Raw genomic sequence first — 16,129 nt, forward strand, 5'->3', positions numbered from 1 at the left:
TGACTGCATTTCAGGCACCACTACAGCCAGACTGGAGTTGGTTGCCCCGGGCCACTTCCTACCCTCCGTTCTGGATCAGTGGCTGTCCTCCATCTCCCCTGGGGTAGGTGGCCAGCAGCAGTCCCAACAGCTCCCCTGTGGAAACAGGTTCCTCCAGGAGCAGGGCGTTTCTTGGCTTTGCAGTGAAGTCAGCAACCTGGAAAGAGCAGTATGCATCTGTCTCCCTTACTGTCTCAGCCCCAACTGAGCTGGATGCTTCACCTTATATACTTCCTGTCCTGCCTATCTGCTTCCGATGAGAGTGGTGAGATGGGTCTGGCTCCACCCACCTGGACACAGAGGATGGTTCCTCCCCTTCTGGGTCAGAGGAAGGCCACACCACCTCACACTCAGTGTTGCCAGCTCTCATGATACATTCTTAAAGCCCCAGCTCCTGGAATCATGTCATTCACAGCTTTCATAAAACAAAACAAAACAAAACAAAAACCTGACTAAGTAAATTTCTAACCCTCATGGTTGCTGGGATAATAATCAAAAACAGGAACCCTAAAGGCTCAAAAAACAGAAAAAAAAATAAAATCCCAAGGTTTATTATTTTTGAGCCAATCTCATGGTTTTGGGGGACTGATTCATGGTATGTGAACACTTGAGGTTGGCAGTGCTGGTCTCCCACAACTGCAGATGGGAAAACTGATGCCCAGAGAGGCAGAGCTGTTTGCCTGAGAACACAGAATCAGTGGCAGAGCCAGGAATAGAATCCCAAGCTCCTGCCCCTGTGGTTTACCTCCCCAGACCATGCTGCCTGTGATGGACAAACCAACCACGAAGAGATGATGGAAGGGGCAGAAGTGTAAGTCAAGACAAGAAAATGAGGATTAAAAACAACAAAATGGCTTTCTCCGCTCCCTCCAAGAAGAAAATGTTACAAACGGATACCACATTCGACCTTAGAAACTAAACTATTTCTTGTACCATTTTAACTGTATTGCCTTTCAATTAATGGAGCACGGCCTTGTTCTTAACAATACAGGGCTGCCCTGGCCTCCGTTCAGCAATTTACCAAATTATTTCAGAGTCTGCAGTTAAAATGGTTACCCACTTCACTGCCTTCAGGCTATGCTGGCTTTGCTCTAAAGGAGCAACTGCATCATCCCCAAGCTGTGAAGTTCCTGGAAATCAGAGCCCTGAGCTATAGCCAGGAAAGGGGGTTAGCACAATAGTGCACCAGTGACAGGGGCCAATCTAAAACTGAGCACAACTTAAATGAAACTAGCAAAACCCAACTGGTCCCTCGATAGCTGTTACCGGAGCTGTGCCTGGGGCAAGGGCTGGACTAGCCAGGGTTGTTACGAGACAAGGCTGGGGGGAGCAAATAGTTTATGGACTTTGCCTACCCCGGCTCTGGTTTCTGCAGAGGTCAGGACTGAAGGAGCAGGGAGGGTGTATGTGGGATGGAGAGACATTGACAGAGCTGCAGGGGGCAGGAATAGGTTATAGAGCACCTGCCCCTATGATGAATTCTGTCTGTGGCATCAATCCCCCCCTTTCAAATAGGGAAGATTTACTCTAGTTATTTAAAGACACATCTCTGCTCCTGGTCTGAGGGTGTGAGAAGGGAGAGTGCAGGGGTGACAAGGGAGGCAGCGATGCAAATTCAAAATGCTCCACTGGCTTTATTGGATCCCACTGGCAAAACAGGAAACATCCCAAATAACTGGCTTCATGTGCCAAGGCCAACCGGAAATGCAGGAGAGATTCCCAGATGCACGTTCCTGCTGATCCTTTATTCCATGCATGGAGCTGCCCTGGAAAAGGTGGCAGGAGCATGGGGGGAAGGAAAGACAGAAAAGCTGCATTTATCCCCCAGGGAGGGGGCTCCTTTAAAGGAAGTGGAAAGAACAGAGACAAAGTGCTTTTTAAGGGAGGGAGGCGGGGAAGCAAGAAGGGACTAGCAAACACTCCATCGCGCTTCGGCTGATGAAACTTTCCAACCTCTTATATACGACTGGCAGAGTCGCCCCAGCCACAGGCATCCTGGATTGCTGCAGGAGTTCAGTCAGCGCGTGATGTGGAGCTGGCCTAGCCGCAGCATTTGGTGGGCTGCTGCATGCTAGTCTCCAGAAGAGACATGGGAGCCCAAGTGCCTGCCCTGGAGTAGGCACAGGAGAAGACAATTCAGGCAGAAGCAAAAGGACAGATCAGCTCCCTGCAGCTGTTCAGGAACAGTGCAACCAACAAAGGGCTGGGCAGGGGACGTCAGGGTCTCTCACTGTTAAAGCAGCCTCCAGCCAGCAGGCCTGGGTGTTCTCCGGAGGCGTGTGTGTTACATGGTAGCACGGTCCATGGGTTTGGACGCCTTTGTTATGGGAACTCCGAGCTGAAGCTGGTCTCGAGGTGGAGATCTCATTAGCAGATGCAGAAGCCACCAAGCTCCCATCCACCATTGCTCTGGGGACGGATCCTGGGGTGGGGCTCCTGGAAGCACAAGGGCTTGTGGGCAGGATGGAGGAGGGGCAGGCAGGAGGCTTCACAGCAAGAGAGCTGCATGGGGTGCAGGGGGGACAGTAGCCAGGAAGAGTGGGAAGAGCAGTCGTCAGTTTCAGCTGCAGGGGTCTGAGAAAGGAGGAGAGAGCCCAGTCCAACCTCTGCCCAGGTGGTGTCTGCAGCTGTATGCAGCAAGGGGCTTCCCCAGCGGAGGAACCGCACCCTCCAGACTCTTCAATGGGCCGCAGCAAAATTGGCCGGCTCCTTCCACACTCGCTGCCGTCATCCTGGCTCCTCAGCTGAGAGTTTTCATCATGGCGTGGGCCTGTCTCAGCTCTGAAAGTGGAAGAGGAGATGCAAACAGCCAATGGGGCACAGTGACCTGGATCTCAGCAAGGGGCGCTGCAGCCAGTCGCCAATTCACCGGTCACAGCAGGGCAGAGAATACCTCTGCGCTGTGAGCAGGAATAGAGAAATGACACGACATGGAGACAGCTGATCTCTGCCCTGGCCAGTAGGGAGAGCAGCGGGCACACAGGAGAGGAAGCACTAGCCGGCAGGGTGGGGACGAGGCGAGCGATTCCAAGCTGCCCATCTGCTGTCTACTCACCTGCCAGTAAGACCCGGAACTTCTCTGCTGACATGCTCATGGCAAAGGGCTCCATCACACCTCGGTCCCCGTCTCGCACGGTGAACTTTAGGTGCACAAGGGGCTCATTGACCTGCTGGAGCTCACTGGAGCTGAGCGTCTGATCCACCCTCCAGGACACAGAGTCCAGATGGTTCACTGAGGACAGAGGTAGAGCCCGTCTCAGGTTTGCGCTGTCAGTGTAAAACACTCTCTCTATGCACAAGCCGGAAATATGGATTTGGGAAGCATTTTTCAAAAGCTTTAAGCAGCTTCCCCCACCCCTGAAATGCAGCCACCTCTGGTGTGTGCAACACAGCAACTGTCTTACTGGCCCACAGCGACAATGTAAGACATTACAGGAAATAACAAGGGAGTTTAGGTCAGTAGAGTGGAGCCCACCGAGATGGAGCATGGCTGGGATAACGCAGCTAACACCCCTCGTTGTAAAGATTCCCATGAGTCCAAGTGCTTAGCACCGCCTCAGCTGTGTCTCTCTTTATGGCCAAGAAAGATAACGCAGAAGGCAGAGCACCGCCTAGTGTATCACCTGCCCCACTCCCTGCTGCACTTGGATTGTTCTGGAAGTGAACTAACCTGGCCAGATCCTAACCTGTCGGGCTGGCAAGGTCACAGCCCAAGTGGGTCAAACAACAGGGTTCTCATCCCAGCTCCTGGCCATCCCCTCGGTTACTGCTGAAAACCCATCCACTCTCAGCAAACTCTGATCCTACCCCACAGTCCTCAGGAGCAAGTTTGTCCCAGGAAGTCCCAGAGGAGAATGGCTGAGAAAGTCCTATTGAACTTCCATCCATGGACACAGGGGAACAGCTAGAGGGGTGGGGGCAGTGGGTGCCAGCCTGTATCCCTGCTGAAGGACCATCTCCCATCCGCTGCCTGGAGCAGTGTCAGGTTTGCACAGCCGGAGGGGGAACACTTACATCTCAGGCTGCGTGTCCTCAGGCTGTCCTGCAGGGGGCTCTGTTTCTCCTCATAGGACCGGCACAAACCTGTGGCATGTTCTACAAAACAAGGAGACCAAGAAACCACCCACCAAAGAGCATCAGATCGGTCCCTGCACAACACGACTCTGGTTCCAATGGGCTCAGAAGGGACCATGGCTGCAAACTGCTGAGCTGGCCTGTTTAGCAGGGGGACTCTAGCAGGGTACTGACATTGGGGCGCACATGGGATAATGGGGGATGATGGTACCGTAGGGCATTTCAGTCAGAAGATGGCCCAGCTACTGCTCCAAAACCTTTCCTGCTGGTTGACACAGCAAGTTCTAACTTCTCACTGATGGAAGAGTGCGGGAGACACACAACCCAGCAGCAATCGCCTCCTCCCCCAGACAGCCAACATACTGAAGTCCACACAGTGCTGGTGGAAGGATACAGTTATCCAGGGTTACAGCCTGGTGCATGGCGTAGACAGGCTCTGCTCTGCTCCTCAGCACCCTCCTCTGGCTGACGTCGCACAAGACAGTCAGGCTGCTGCTACTGACCCCAGGGCTCCCCAGTGCGATGCAGCCCTCTCTGAGGGACCCATCCCCTGGCACTTCCCCTACCTTTGGGCAGCCCCAGCTGTTGCAGCTCGCTGGACAGAGAGTCGCTGTCTACGCTGTGTTTGGCTGCACTGGAGAGGATGAAGCTGAGCACGGCAATAGTGGCCTTCACGTCCCCGGACTCTGGAGAGAGGAGAAACCTTTGGGACTCTATGGCAGCAGGGTTCTTCCCTGCAGGGAGGCAGCTTTGTCAGACCCTTGCAAGGGTTCATCTCCATTGACATAGGATCCAACAGCCCTTGCCGTGGCCTGCCCTTTGCAGTTCATCGCCTGCAAGAGACTAGAGAAGGTGCTCAGACAGAGGTCACCTCGCACTGGGCCACGAGGAGCAGCAGGGAAACAGGCAGAAAGAGCTGGGCTCATTGTCACCAACCTGGGTAAGAAGTAGTGATGGGCAGAGGACTAATATGCGGGGGGAGGAGGAGTCAAAACAGGTTAGGATTTCAACAAGCCTGGGACAGGCAGGGGTTAAGTCTAACTAGAATCGATTGATGCTAGGGATCCAAATACTAATAATGGCCAAGGGCCAGAGGCGTAAGGGCTTGTCTTAAGTGCACACTTAGCTCATGGCAAGCTGGAGGTGTAAAGCTACCCTGCCGTAGCCAGCTGCGCACTGTCCGTGAGGACCCTGCTGCCTAGGGCACTTTCACCTACTGTTTCCAAGCAGGGCAGCTCCCAGGCGCGCTGCAGAACTCAGGGTGTGGAGCAGATTTGTTCAGCCAAAGCCTAAGGTTAACACCGCACAATAACCAGGCCAGTGGCGGTAAGACAGGGCCAAGCCACAACACAGCAACTCAGCCAGGGTCAGCTCATCCATAAAAACCAGACCAGACATTTCACACCATGGTTCCATCTGGCCTCAATCGTCCAGCCTGACCTGCGTAACAGCCCACTAGGCGCCCCTGAATTAATGCCTGTTTGAACCAGAGCGGATCTGGATTTAGAAATTGCCAGTGATGGGGAGCACTTGGGCAGTTGTTCCAACAGTTAATGACCCTGTAAAAACACCTTATTTCCAGTCTGAGTTTGTCTAGCTTCAACTTCCACCATTGGCTCATGTTAGACGTTTGTCTGCTAGACTGAAGAGCCCATTATCAGCTGTTTGTTCCCAGTGCAGGTACTTACAGGCTCCCATCGAGTCACCCCTTAACTTTCTCTTTGTGATGCTAACCTGGCTGAGATCCTGGGACCCCGCCCCTCCCCTCTCCATTGCCACACTAAGACAGTAAGTTCTGCAGGGCAGGGACGGCGGTTGTTCAGCTGTCTGGGCAGCACCTGGGAAGTGCGGATTGCTACTGTGATCACCACAACCACCAGGCCCGGGGCACTTCCACACACTCGGGAAATGGTGTTACCCACTCCCACCCCCGACGCAAGGCCCAGAACCACCCAAAATATAAAGCCAGGGCAGCATTTGGGGTGAGCAGGGGGAACTCGTCAGGCTGCCGATTAGCAGTATTGCCCCCAAACAGAACAGGGGCAAGGACCCTGGGAGATTAGCATGGCTCCTGTGCTTGCTCACGAGCAGAGTATGCGGTCGGTTTCCAGTGGCTGGGCATTAACTCTTCAGGCCTTCACTGCTTCAGGACGTGCCTCTCCACTCGTGACCCCAGCCAGTGACACTTTTCAGGCACTGCGGCTAACAAAGCCGAGCCCAGCGCCCATAAACGCTGCAGGTAAAATGTTCTCGGGCCAGGCACTGGGGTGTGGAATGGGCCAGGGGGAGGTAAGAGTCAGCCAAAGCCTGGCCTAGCATCCCAAAACCACTGGCTTGCCGCAGCCTCCCTGCCATGAGCACAGACAGAGGAATGGCAGTTCTAGTAATGAAGCCAGCAAAGCTCCCTGGAAAGCAGGTGAGGCAAAGAGCCAAATCCACCGTGACAGCCTCACGAACAGCACAAGAGGAGCCCAGGCTACGGACACCCAACAGCTCTGGAAAGGAACAACACTCACCAAACCTGGCATCCGACGTTAGCTTCAGGATTTTTTCATACTGCAAGAGAAGAGCAACACCCAGGTCCATTAGCCTCAGGGGACCCCGCTCCCGGCGCACACAGCATGGTGCAGAATGATCACTGAGCCCTCGCTGAGCAGATCCCCCACGGGGCAAGCAGAGCCAGGATAAGGCCAACGCTCCACAAGGGGCGTCTGGTTTCGGGTGCACTTGGAGTCAACAGGAGCGGTGGGGGCTCAGCACTTCTGAGTAACGGGGCCGAGGTGTCTCAAGGTGGGACCCAAATTACTAGAAGCTGCTGGATTTAGCTTAAGTAACTTGCCCAAGGCCACATGGGTGATCGGGACTAGGACTCCTGGGTTCCTGGCTCCCACTAGCCCAAGCTGCCTTCACAATGGAGGGATACAGGATGGACCATTCCCACTGGCTGCTAGTGCTCCAGCCGTCTCCTATAGGGAACCTCCACGATCCAAACAGTGGGTAAGCTGCTGTCTGCGATGGGCGTTACAAATGGCTCAGCCCCATGTCCTCGAGTGGCCAAAACCCCTTGCTGGGAGACCTCAAGGAAATCCGCGTTGTCAACCACCAGCCACTCCTCTAGCGATGGCAGGACCAATAGGTGGATGAGGTGAAGCAGACCACACAGGACCCTTAGAGAAACAGACACTAATACTTACTAGTAAATACTTAGCAGCCGTACGGCCCTTTCCACCAGCAGATCTCCCTGATGGGGGAGTGTCACTGGCCTTATTTTACCGATAGGGACACAGGCTTTAGGCACCTTCCCAAGATCAGTGGCACAGCTAGGAATAGCTGACTCCCACTCTGATACACCCCCCCCTACACACACACACAAACACACTCCACTGCACTGCCTGCCCCGAGGCTGATCAGCTCGACATGGCCCACGCCACTCAGCCAGGGGAAGGGGAGACTTGAGTCTCTGCGATCACTGGATCCCTGCTCAGCAGGGCTGAACATGGGAGAAGAACGCCCTGCACTTACATCAATCCTTTCTCCCTGCAGGTCCTTGAGCACCTGGCCACAGATGAGCTTCAGCTTCACCGAGGACTGGAAAGGAGAGAGCAAGAAAATAAAACCCCACCGCAACGCTGGGCCCAGCGGGCACTGCCTGGCAGGAGTCTGAGCTCCCCTCAAAACACACGCTCTCTGCCACATCAGGGGGACCCATCTCAACCTTGCCCTGCCCCAGCCAAACCGTCACTGGTTTGGGTTGTTTTTAAACCACTCGCTTCTCTGCCACTTTGGGGAACACCACGGTTTGGATTCCAAAGAGATTCCCTGACTTCTGGATGCAATGGTCAGGCTAAAGCCCCAGCCAGTTCTTGTGCTGCACTGAGTATTGCTCGAACCCTCAATCAAAGCCTGTTCTATGTTCCTGAGCCTCTCCCTGCTCTCTTAGGGAAGCCCGGTCAGCCAGAGACAGGCGCAGAGTTCATGCCAGTCACTCAGGGACCTGAGCTCTCCCCCTTCACCAGATACCCTGAGTCCCAGAGCTCAGATCGGGATGCATCACTCAGATATTCCCATTGCTGCCCCAGGCCGTAGATACCCCTCTCGACAGCCAAGGCTTCATGTTGATTGTCTGGTTCACAGCACCTGATAGCATCTCTGGGGACGGTTTAAGAGCAAAAATTGCTCAGACCCCAGGGTGCTGGGCACCAGGTAAGATCCAGAAGAAAACAGAGAAAGAGAAGCTTCCACTTAACTATTTTGGCCAAGGTGCTGATTTCGGCCAGGACCCAGTCAGGACAGTCCAAGTCTCCACAGAACCGGAATCTCTGGAAGGAGAAGATCGGGGGCAGTTAGGACCCAGGTGGCCTTTGGGCCAGGGGACATCAGCGGTAGAGTATCCTTTGCAGGGCAGCCCAGCTCTTCTTGCCAGAGCAGGGGAACCCTCATTTCCCACCATTATTGCTGCCCTAACCCCACTGCACCAGAAGAGCCGCCCCTAGATTTCTATCCTCTCTGGGTACTTGGCTGCCCTTATCTTCAGTCGCTGCTCTGGCTGAGCCTGCTGCAGAGTCAGACGGCAGCTGGGTCGATGCGGAGCTGTATAAATAACTCTCCTCCTCAGGCCCTGAGTCCCCACCGTATAATACCCCTGCAAACTCAGGTGCAGCAGCTCCGGACACGGAGGTCATCAGCCTTTGGAACAAACTCCTAGGGAGAACGACTGGACACAGCTGGCCAAGCTCAGCCCTAGCACAAGGGGATACAACTGCCCTGAATTCAATGGCCTTCTCCCCAGGCTGAACTGGGCCCAGAGTCTGAGAGAGAGACTCATCTCAGAGAAGGAAAGAGATGGACAGGGCTGGGGTGTGCCCAGAGGGATCAGTCTGATGAAGGGGGTAGGGGTGAAGGTGAGGCAGGGCAGATGGCCCCTTCCTGCTCCTAATAGCTACCAGTTACACCACAGCTTCAGCAGTTTAACACAGCAAATGCTGGTACAGACCATGAGCCTGCATCCTGGAGCAGCTTCTTTATACCCGCTGCAGTTACATAGCGAGAGCAAGGGGACAAGTCTCTAACATCTCATGTATGTGTCTCAAGTCTCTAGCCTCTCACAGGCTACAGAACCAGGCATAAGCCTCTCGGAGCAGGGGCAGATGTCTAGGTTGAGGGGAGAAGGACAGCTGATTCCCGCTCAGGTGTTTAACATTATCATGGCTCTGAAATGATCCTTTCCCCATCAACTCATTCCCCTGCACATCCAGTGCTGAAGCCTTTACTACTCCCTGCTTTAGAAACACAGGTGCTGCTACAGCAACAGCCCATCCCCCTGCCCCCAGCCCTGGCCAGAGTTGGCTGCTTCAGAGGAAAGATGCATTACAAGGAGTTTTCACTTGCCCCATCCTGCAGTGCAGCACTTTGGGGGGGGGGGTGAGGCAGGGAAGGCAGCGTTTCCTTCCTGACCCCTGCAGGCTACTGGCCTGCAGCCTGAAGCATGAGATTCATTTATCCTGAGCACACTTAACTAAGAGAGGTATTAGAACTCAAAGGGCTGCCACTGTGGGTTCCCCGGGTCAATCACCTACTGTGCAAAGGGGCAGCTCCTTCTGTTTGCTCCAGCTCCTTCCCGGGGCCTCACTGATCTCAGGTCACCGGAGGGAGGGAGCAGTTTTTAAGCCAGACACAATATTTAACCCACCCCCAGAGGCCCATGTTAGGAAGCTGCTAACACCGGCCTGACTAATCCCAAGCACTGGGCTAGCAACGGGGAGTCCTCAGCCATGGCTCCAGCTCTTACCCGGAGTCCTTGCTGCCCCGGGGACACAGCTCTGCATCGCCCCAGGCCCCCAAATCCCAGCAAGGCACTGACACTCCCCAGCCATGCCCCACGCCTGCGCTCACCATGGTTTCCTGCTGCTTCTGCAGCGCCTGACCACGCCCACGGCAGGGCCGGAACCCATCAGCTGATCTCGCAGCGCGGTCAGCTGACCACAGACCCCCCGGCGCTGCAGCCTGTCAGCCGCTCGCTGAGCCGAGTCAGCTGAGCGCAGATTTAGTGACACTTCAGCCATGGAGGCGGCTGGATTATTGCACAGGCTGAGCCGGGGGCAGCTCTTCTCTGCTTCCAGCAGGGGGCGGCAGAGGCCTTCCGATCTGGTTCAGGAAGTCTGTTCCCAGCTGCGAAGCAAACACCGGAGATTGCCTCTGCCCCCAGAGCTACTCTGAAAGGGAGATCAGTGACTGAGCAACTGGATGTCCACTGGCCTGTTAACCCTGCTAGTTAAGGTAGCTGCGGCCCCCTGCTGCACAGGATGTTAGCTCGTAATGTATTTGTCCTCACAATATTACTTAGACTCATAGGGGTGCAGCCGCACGCCCTGGCTTGAAGCGGTTCCCTTTATATATAGAGTTTACAGTTGGGTTCAATGGCTCTCAGCACCCCCACTATATAAATTGTTCCAGCACCCCTGCTCAGAGGGAGGGAAGTACATAGCACGGAAGAGGAACTGAGGCAGAGAGACTAAGGGCTTGTCTACACTACAAAAACAGGTTGAATTTATTCAAGTTGACCTGTAGCCTCTGATTTTACAAAATCGATGGTGTATGTCCCCACTATGCACATTCCATCTGTGGCACACATCCCCACTGCCATGGGTAGCATTGACTCACGGAGCAATGCACTGTGGCCAGCTATCCCACAGTTCCTGCAGCCGATTGGAATTCCGGGTTAGGCTCCCACTACCTGATGGGACAAAAACATTTTCATGAGGTGTTTTGGGTACATATTGTCAGCCTCCCATGATGCACCTGGTTCCTACCTTCCTCCTTCCCTTCTCGAAAGCAATGGCAAACAATCATTTTCGGGCCGCAGATGCCATGGCACAACAAGCGTGGACCTCACTCATCTGTACACTGTTGTTGTGAACATCACAAACACCTCGCACATCGTCCTGCAGTATTTGCAGAGCCTAGCCAGGAGCAGCCGCGCAGAAGAAAGCGATGCCAGGCAAATAGCCGTGTTGGAAGCCATGGAACGGAGCAATGACAGCCAGGCTTGTTGACACACTGGAACACCACTTCTGAGCCAGAGAAACAAGCACAGACTGGTGGGACCGCATTGTGATGTGGGTATGGGATGATTCCCAGTGGCTGCATAACTTTTGAATGCATAAGGCCATTTTCATGGAACTGTGCGAATTGCTTTCCCCAACCCTGAAGCGCAGAAATACCAAAATGAGACCTGCTCTGACAGTTGAGAAGCGAGTGGCGATAACCCTGTGGAGGCTTGCAACACCAGATTGCTACCGGTCAGTCGGAATCAGTTTGGAGTGGGTAAATCTACCATGGGGGCTGCTGTGATCCAAGTAGCCAGGGCAATCAGTTCACTTCTGCTAAGAAGGGTAGTGACTCTGGGAAATGTGAAGGACATAGGGAACCTCATTGCGGCAAAGCCATCCACTAACTGTGGTAGGGCGATAGACGGAACTCACATCCCTATCCTGGCACCAGACCACCTTGCCAAAGAGTTTATAAACTGGAAGGGCTACTTCTAAATGGTGTTGCAAGTGTTAGTGGATCACAGGGGCCGTTTCACCCACATCGATGTGGGATGGTCAGGAAAGGTGCATGACATGCGCATCTTTAGGAACTCCAGTCTCTTCAGAAAGCTGCAAGAAGGAACTTTCTTCTCAGAATGGAGAATTATCATTGGTGATGTTGAAATGCCAATAGTTATCCTTGGAGACCCAGCCTACCCCTTGCTCCCGTGGCTCATGAAGCTGTACACAGGCAGCCTGGACAGCAGTAAGGAGCAGTTCAACCATAGGCTGAGCAAGTGCAGAATGGTGGTAGAATGTGCCTTTGGACATCTAAAGGGGTGCTGGCGCAGTTTACTCACTAGGTTAGATCTCAGCGAAAGCAATATTCCTATTGTTGCTGCTTGCTGTGTACTCCATAATATCTGAAAGTAAGGGGGGAAAGTTTCTGGTGGAGTGTGTGGGGGCGGGGTGCGGGGGAGGTTTGAGGCAGATCACCTGGGTGCCAATTATGAGCAGCCAGACACCAGAGCAATAAGAAGAGCACATCGAGGCACAATGCATCTCTGAGAGGCTTTGAAAACCAGTTTCATGAATGATCCATCACTGATGTAACAGTTCTGTGTGTTGTTCCTTACCAAGCTATCCCCTTTTTGCATGTACTGCCCTGTAAACTAAGCCCCCACCAACCACAGTGTGCACAGTGAATAAAGAGCCTCTTGTCCCCCATTTATGCATTTTTATTATGCTAACAAACACTGAACAGAGACAGCAATGAATAGCAATGACAACCAGGGTCTAAGGGCCTGATAACACAGGGAAGGAGGGGCAAGGACACATAGCTTACTACAGTTGCATTGTCTAGCAATCAAAGCTGTGGGAATGGGGGCCTTCTGCTCCATGAACCATCCCCTGGAGTTGAGTTCAAGGAGCTTCTCCCCCTCCCTGCCCCCACATTCTAGGATGTCTGGGAGAGGAGGATATGGAACTTGGTGAGGAGAGCAGCTGGTTCATCACTGGGTGCAGCAGGACTCTAAGGTCTATCTGCCTTTCCTGTACCTCAACCAGATGCCTCAGCGTGTCTGTTTGCTCCCCCATAAGCTGCAACATCTCCTCTTGTGCGTTACACTCGGCCCCTGCACGCTTTCCTGCCCTCTTGGTTGGTGCACATGCTCTCCGATAGCAGCCTCCATGCATTCAGCTGGGCCTTGTCAGCCTTGGAGGAACGCATCAAATCACAGAACATGTCTTCCCTTGTCCACTTTTTCGCCTTCTAATGTGGGACAGCCTTTGGGCTGGAGTGGAGGAAGCACCCAGAGAACATGTTGCAGCTGCAAGGAAAAACATACATTGTTGAAAACAAAAAGGTTAACTGTTGCATTGAGTGGAACAATTCACAATAGTAAATACATTCCCTGAGGTACTCAGCCAAATTTTGTGTTATGAAAGAAGAGCCTGTCAGTAAGGTACAACACATGGCAGCACGCTGGGCAGCAGATTTCGGTTTGCAGGCAGGCACGGTGAGCACACAAGAAAGGGTAGGCGGTGTCAGGGCACACCCAGGGAAATTTTTTAGTGTGGAAACTCTTGGCACATAAACAGGCTTTTCTGGGAAGCACCCTTTGCGTGGTTGTACTGGCCACCACTGTATCTCAATGGTTTACCTCATATTAAACATCAATCACAATTGCATTTAACACCTATAATGTTATTACAAGGTGCCTTCCTTGTCAACACTGTCCCACACCAGTGGGTCCTGGGAGGGGATTGGCTCCAGAATTAGGAAAAGGTCCTGGCTGTCGTGGAAAACGGATCGTCCGCTTGCCTGCTGTGCATTCTCCTCCTCTTCTTCTTCCTCATCAACAATGTTCTCCTCGTTGTTGGTTGCTTGGGGCCCCTGGGAGGTATCCACGGAGAGTGTTGGGATACTGGTGGGGTCCCTGCCTAGAATCGTATGCAGATGCTCATAGAAGTGGCATGTCTGTGCTTCAGCGCCAAAGTGACTGTTCACTTCCCTTGTCTTCTGATACGCTTGCCTGAGCTACCTTATTTTTACACAGTACTGCTGTGTGTCCCTGGTTTAGCCTTTTCCCCCCATGCCCTGTGCGATTTTGGCATAGATGTCAGCATTTCTTCTGCTGGTTTGGAGCTCCGCCTGCACAGACCCTTCTTCCCACAGAACAATCAGATTCAGTGTCTCCTGTATGCTCCATGCTGGAGTGTATTTGCATACCTGGGCAGCCATGGTCAGCTGTGGTTGGGTGCTCTCCACACTACTCAAACAGGAAATGAAATTCAAAAGTTCCTGGGGCTTTTCCTGTTTATCTGGCTGAAGTGCAGTGGAGTTGAAAGTGCTGTCCAGAGCGGACACATTGGAGCATTCTGGGACACCTCCTGGAGGCCAAAAAAGTCAAAATACACAGTGTTGTGTCTACACTACTCCTAATTCGACCCGGGAAGGTTGAATTTAGTGCTATTCCTCTCACTGAGGTGGAGTACAGGTGTTGATTTTAAAAGCCCTTTAGGTTAGCAGGAAGGGCTCTGTAGCGTAGACAAGAACATTATAAACTCGACCTAATGTGGGGAATGTTGATTTAACGACATTGTGTAGACCAGCCCTAAGGTCCAGATCCTGAAAGCTACTTTGACTCCTGCCTTCCCTTGATTTAAATTCAATGGAAGTTGGGAGTTTAAATATCTTTGAGAATCTGGGACTAAGTGACTTGCTCAGAGCAGGGCAGGGCAGAGATGGGATGGGACCTCCCCACTCCCAACAGCAGAGCCCCTTGGAAGAAGGCGCCTCTGCTCTGGAAGCCAGTGTCTGCCAGAGCTGTCCCGAGGCAGCGAGCTGGGCATGGAACAAGAGGCAGCAGAAATAACATTCCATGGGCCACCTTTCCCAGGAGACCTTCCCAGCCCCACTCTGGACGCAGCTAAGAAGAGCTCAGCTCACTCGGTTAGGCGCAGAGCAGGTGGATGCTGAGCTGTACTGAAAGTCGGGCCCTGCTTATCTGACCTTGTCACCATAGGAACCCACTGCCTCACAGTCACTAATGGATACACCCCTCCAAGCAGAGACATGCTGTCCCCATGTGAGATAGCAACATGGGGCTCCTGGGAAACAAAGCCTCACCCTGAAATGCAGCTCCCTACTGCGCACCCTGCCTCTCCCAGGGAGGCTCCTGAAGGGGACTAAAGGTGATTTCCAAAGAGCCCACAGGTCTGACCTCTCGCCCCCTTGGCTCATGGGAGAGTCTGAGATACAGCTAAAGGGGTCATTTGCTTCCTCACCCATTCACATCTCCCTCAGGAAGGCAGCAGCCCTCTTAGGCTGCTCAGCGCTCTTCATTTACTCTGCACCGATGGCAGAGTCACCTGGCAGCTCGGGCAGGGACAGGCAGCATCATCACAGGACCCCATGGGGTGACGGTTTGTGGGCAGGTGGGGTTGATGGGATGGACAGCCCGGAGAGGACAAGTCTTACTGTAAGTGACTCTGCCTCTTTTCCTGGTCTAGCTGGTCTCCAGTGGAAGGCACCAGAGACATCTACAGCTGTGGTGAGACTGGGAACTGTGGATTGCTTGGAGCAGTGGTTCTCAGCCAGAGGTTTGGGGCCTCCTGGGGGCCTGCACATAGGCGCCAACTTTCTCGGCACTGGTGGTTGCGCACTCCCCCCGCCCCTTTCCCCACCCCTTGCCCTGCCCGACTCCACCCCATCCCCACCCCTGTCCTCGCCCCTATTCCAACCCCATCCCCAAAGTGCCCGCCTTAACTCCACCCCTCCCTGCCCCTATTGGATCCCTTCCCCAAATCCCTGCCCTGGTCCAGCTTCCCCCAGTGCACTATGTTCCTCCTCCCTCCCTCCCTCCCTGCCCTGTGAATCAGCTGTGTTGTGGTGCAAGTGGTGGGAGGGAGGAGAAGCAAGAAGCGGCGGCGGGCTTGCGGAGGAGAGCTGGAGCCGGGGGTGACCATGGGGAGCTGCCGGTGGAAGCTGAGCACCCACCAATTTTTTTCCGTGGGTGCTTCCACCCACCTGGGAAAAATCCTGAAGTCTCATCCTGGGGCAGGGTGGGGGGAATTATTCATAACAGTGGGGGTTGAAGAGGGAAGTGGCAAAACCAGAGTCAGGGGGTTTTCCACTGAATACCTGCCTCAGCCCATCACAGCTAGGCTGGTGCACCAAGTGGTGGTCTATGATCAACAGTTCTGTAGGCGGAAATATAAAGCAATTGCTGCCCATCATACTAGGCAGCACCACCCCAAGGCCCTCTGTGCTGCACAAACACAACTCCCACTGCTCCAGCTGCAGCATCTGCTAATGCATGAAGCAGAGTGACCTCCCTATTGTGGGATGTGTAAGTGCCAGGGATGCAGCAGACGTTCTCGGTTCCAGTTCAAACCCTGGCTTTCCTCTTCCAGCAGCTGTAGAGCCTCTGGTGCTGGTGGGGTTAAGTGCAGCAGCTGCTACCCCAGCTTTGGCCTGTTTTACT

General features: G+C 53.7%; 1 protein-coding gene across 2 annotated transcripts; it reads right to left on the bottom strand.

Annotated features, from left to right (window-relative positions):
* Positions 1-1,647: 1,647 nt before the first annotated feature.
* On the bottom strand, positions 1,648-10,098 carry LOC127057780 (COMM domain-containing protein 4-like). 2 transcript variants are annotated; one of them, XM_050966844.1, is made up of 8 exons: positions 10,006-10,098; positions 8,361-8,432; positions 7,636-7,701; positions 6,630-6,669; positions 4,680-4,799; positions 4,054-4,134; positions 3,095-3,271; positions 1,648-2,820 (listed from the first exon to the last, which is right to left on the bottom strand). In XM_050966844.1, the coding sequence occupies exons 1-8, from the start codon at positions 10,006-10,008 to the stop codon at positions 2,780-2,782; spliced, it is 600 nt and encodes a 199-aa protein (XP_050822801.1). In that variant the 5' UTR covers positions 10,009-10,098; the 3' UTR covers positions 1,648-2,779. The 2 variants fall into 2 exon arrangements, with proteins under 2 accessions (XP_050822801.1, XP_050822802.1); XM_050966845.1 differs by lacking the exon at positions 4,680-4,799.
* Positions 10,099-16,129: the final 6,031 nt, after the last annotated feature.

The sequence above is a fragment of the Gopherus flavomarginatus genome, chromosome 9 (assembly GCF_025201925.1).
Source record: "Gopherus flavomarginatus isolate rGopFla2 chromosome 9, rGopFla2.mat.asm, whole genome shotgun sequence".
Classification (NCBI taxonomy): domain Eukaryota; kingdom Metazoa; phylum Chordata; order Testudines; family Testudinidae; genus Gopherus; species Gopherus flavomarginatus.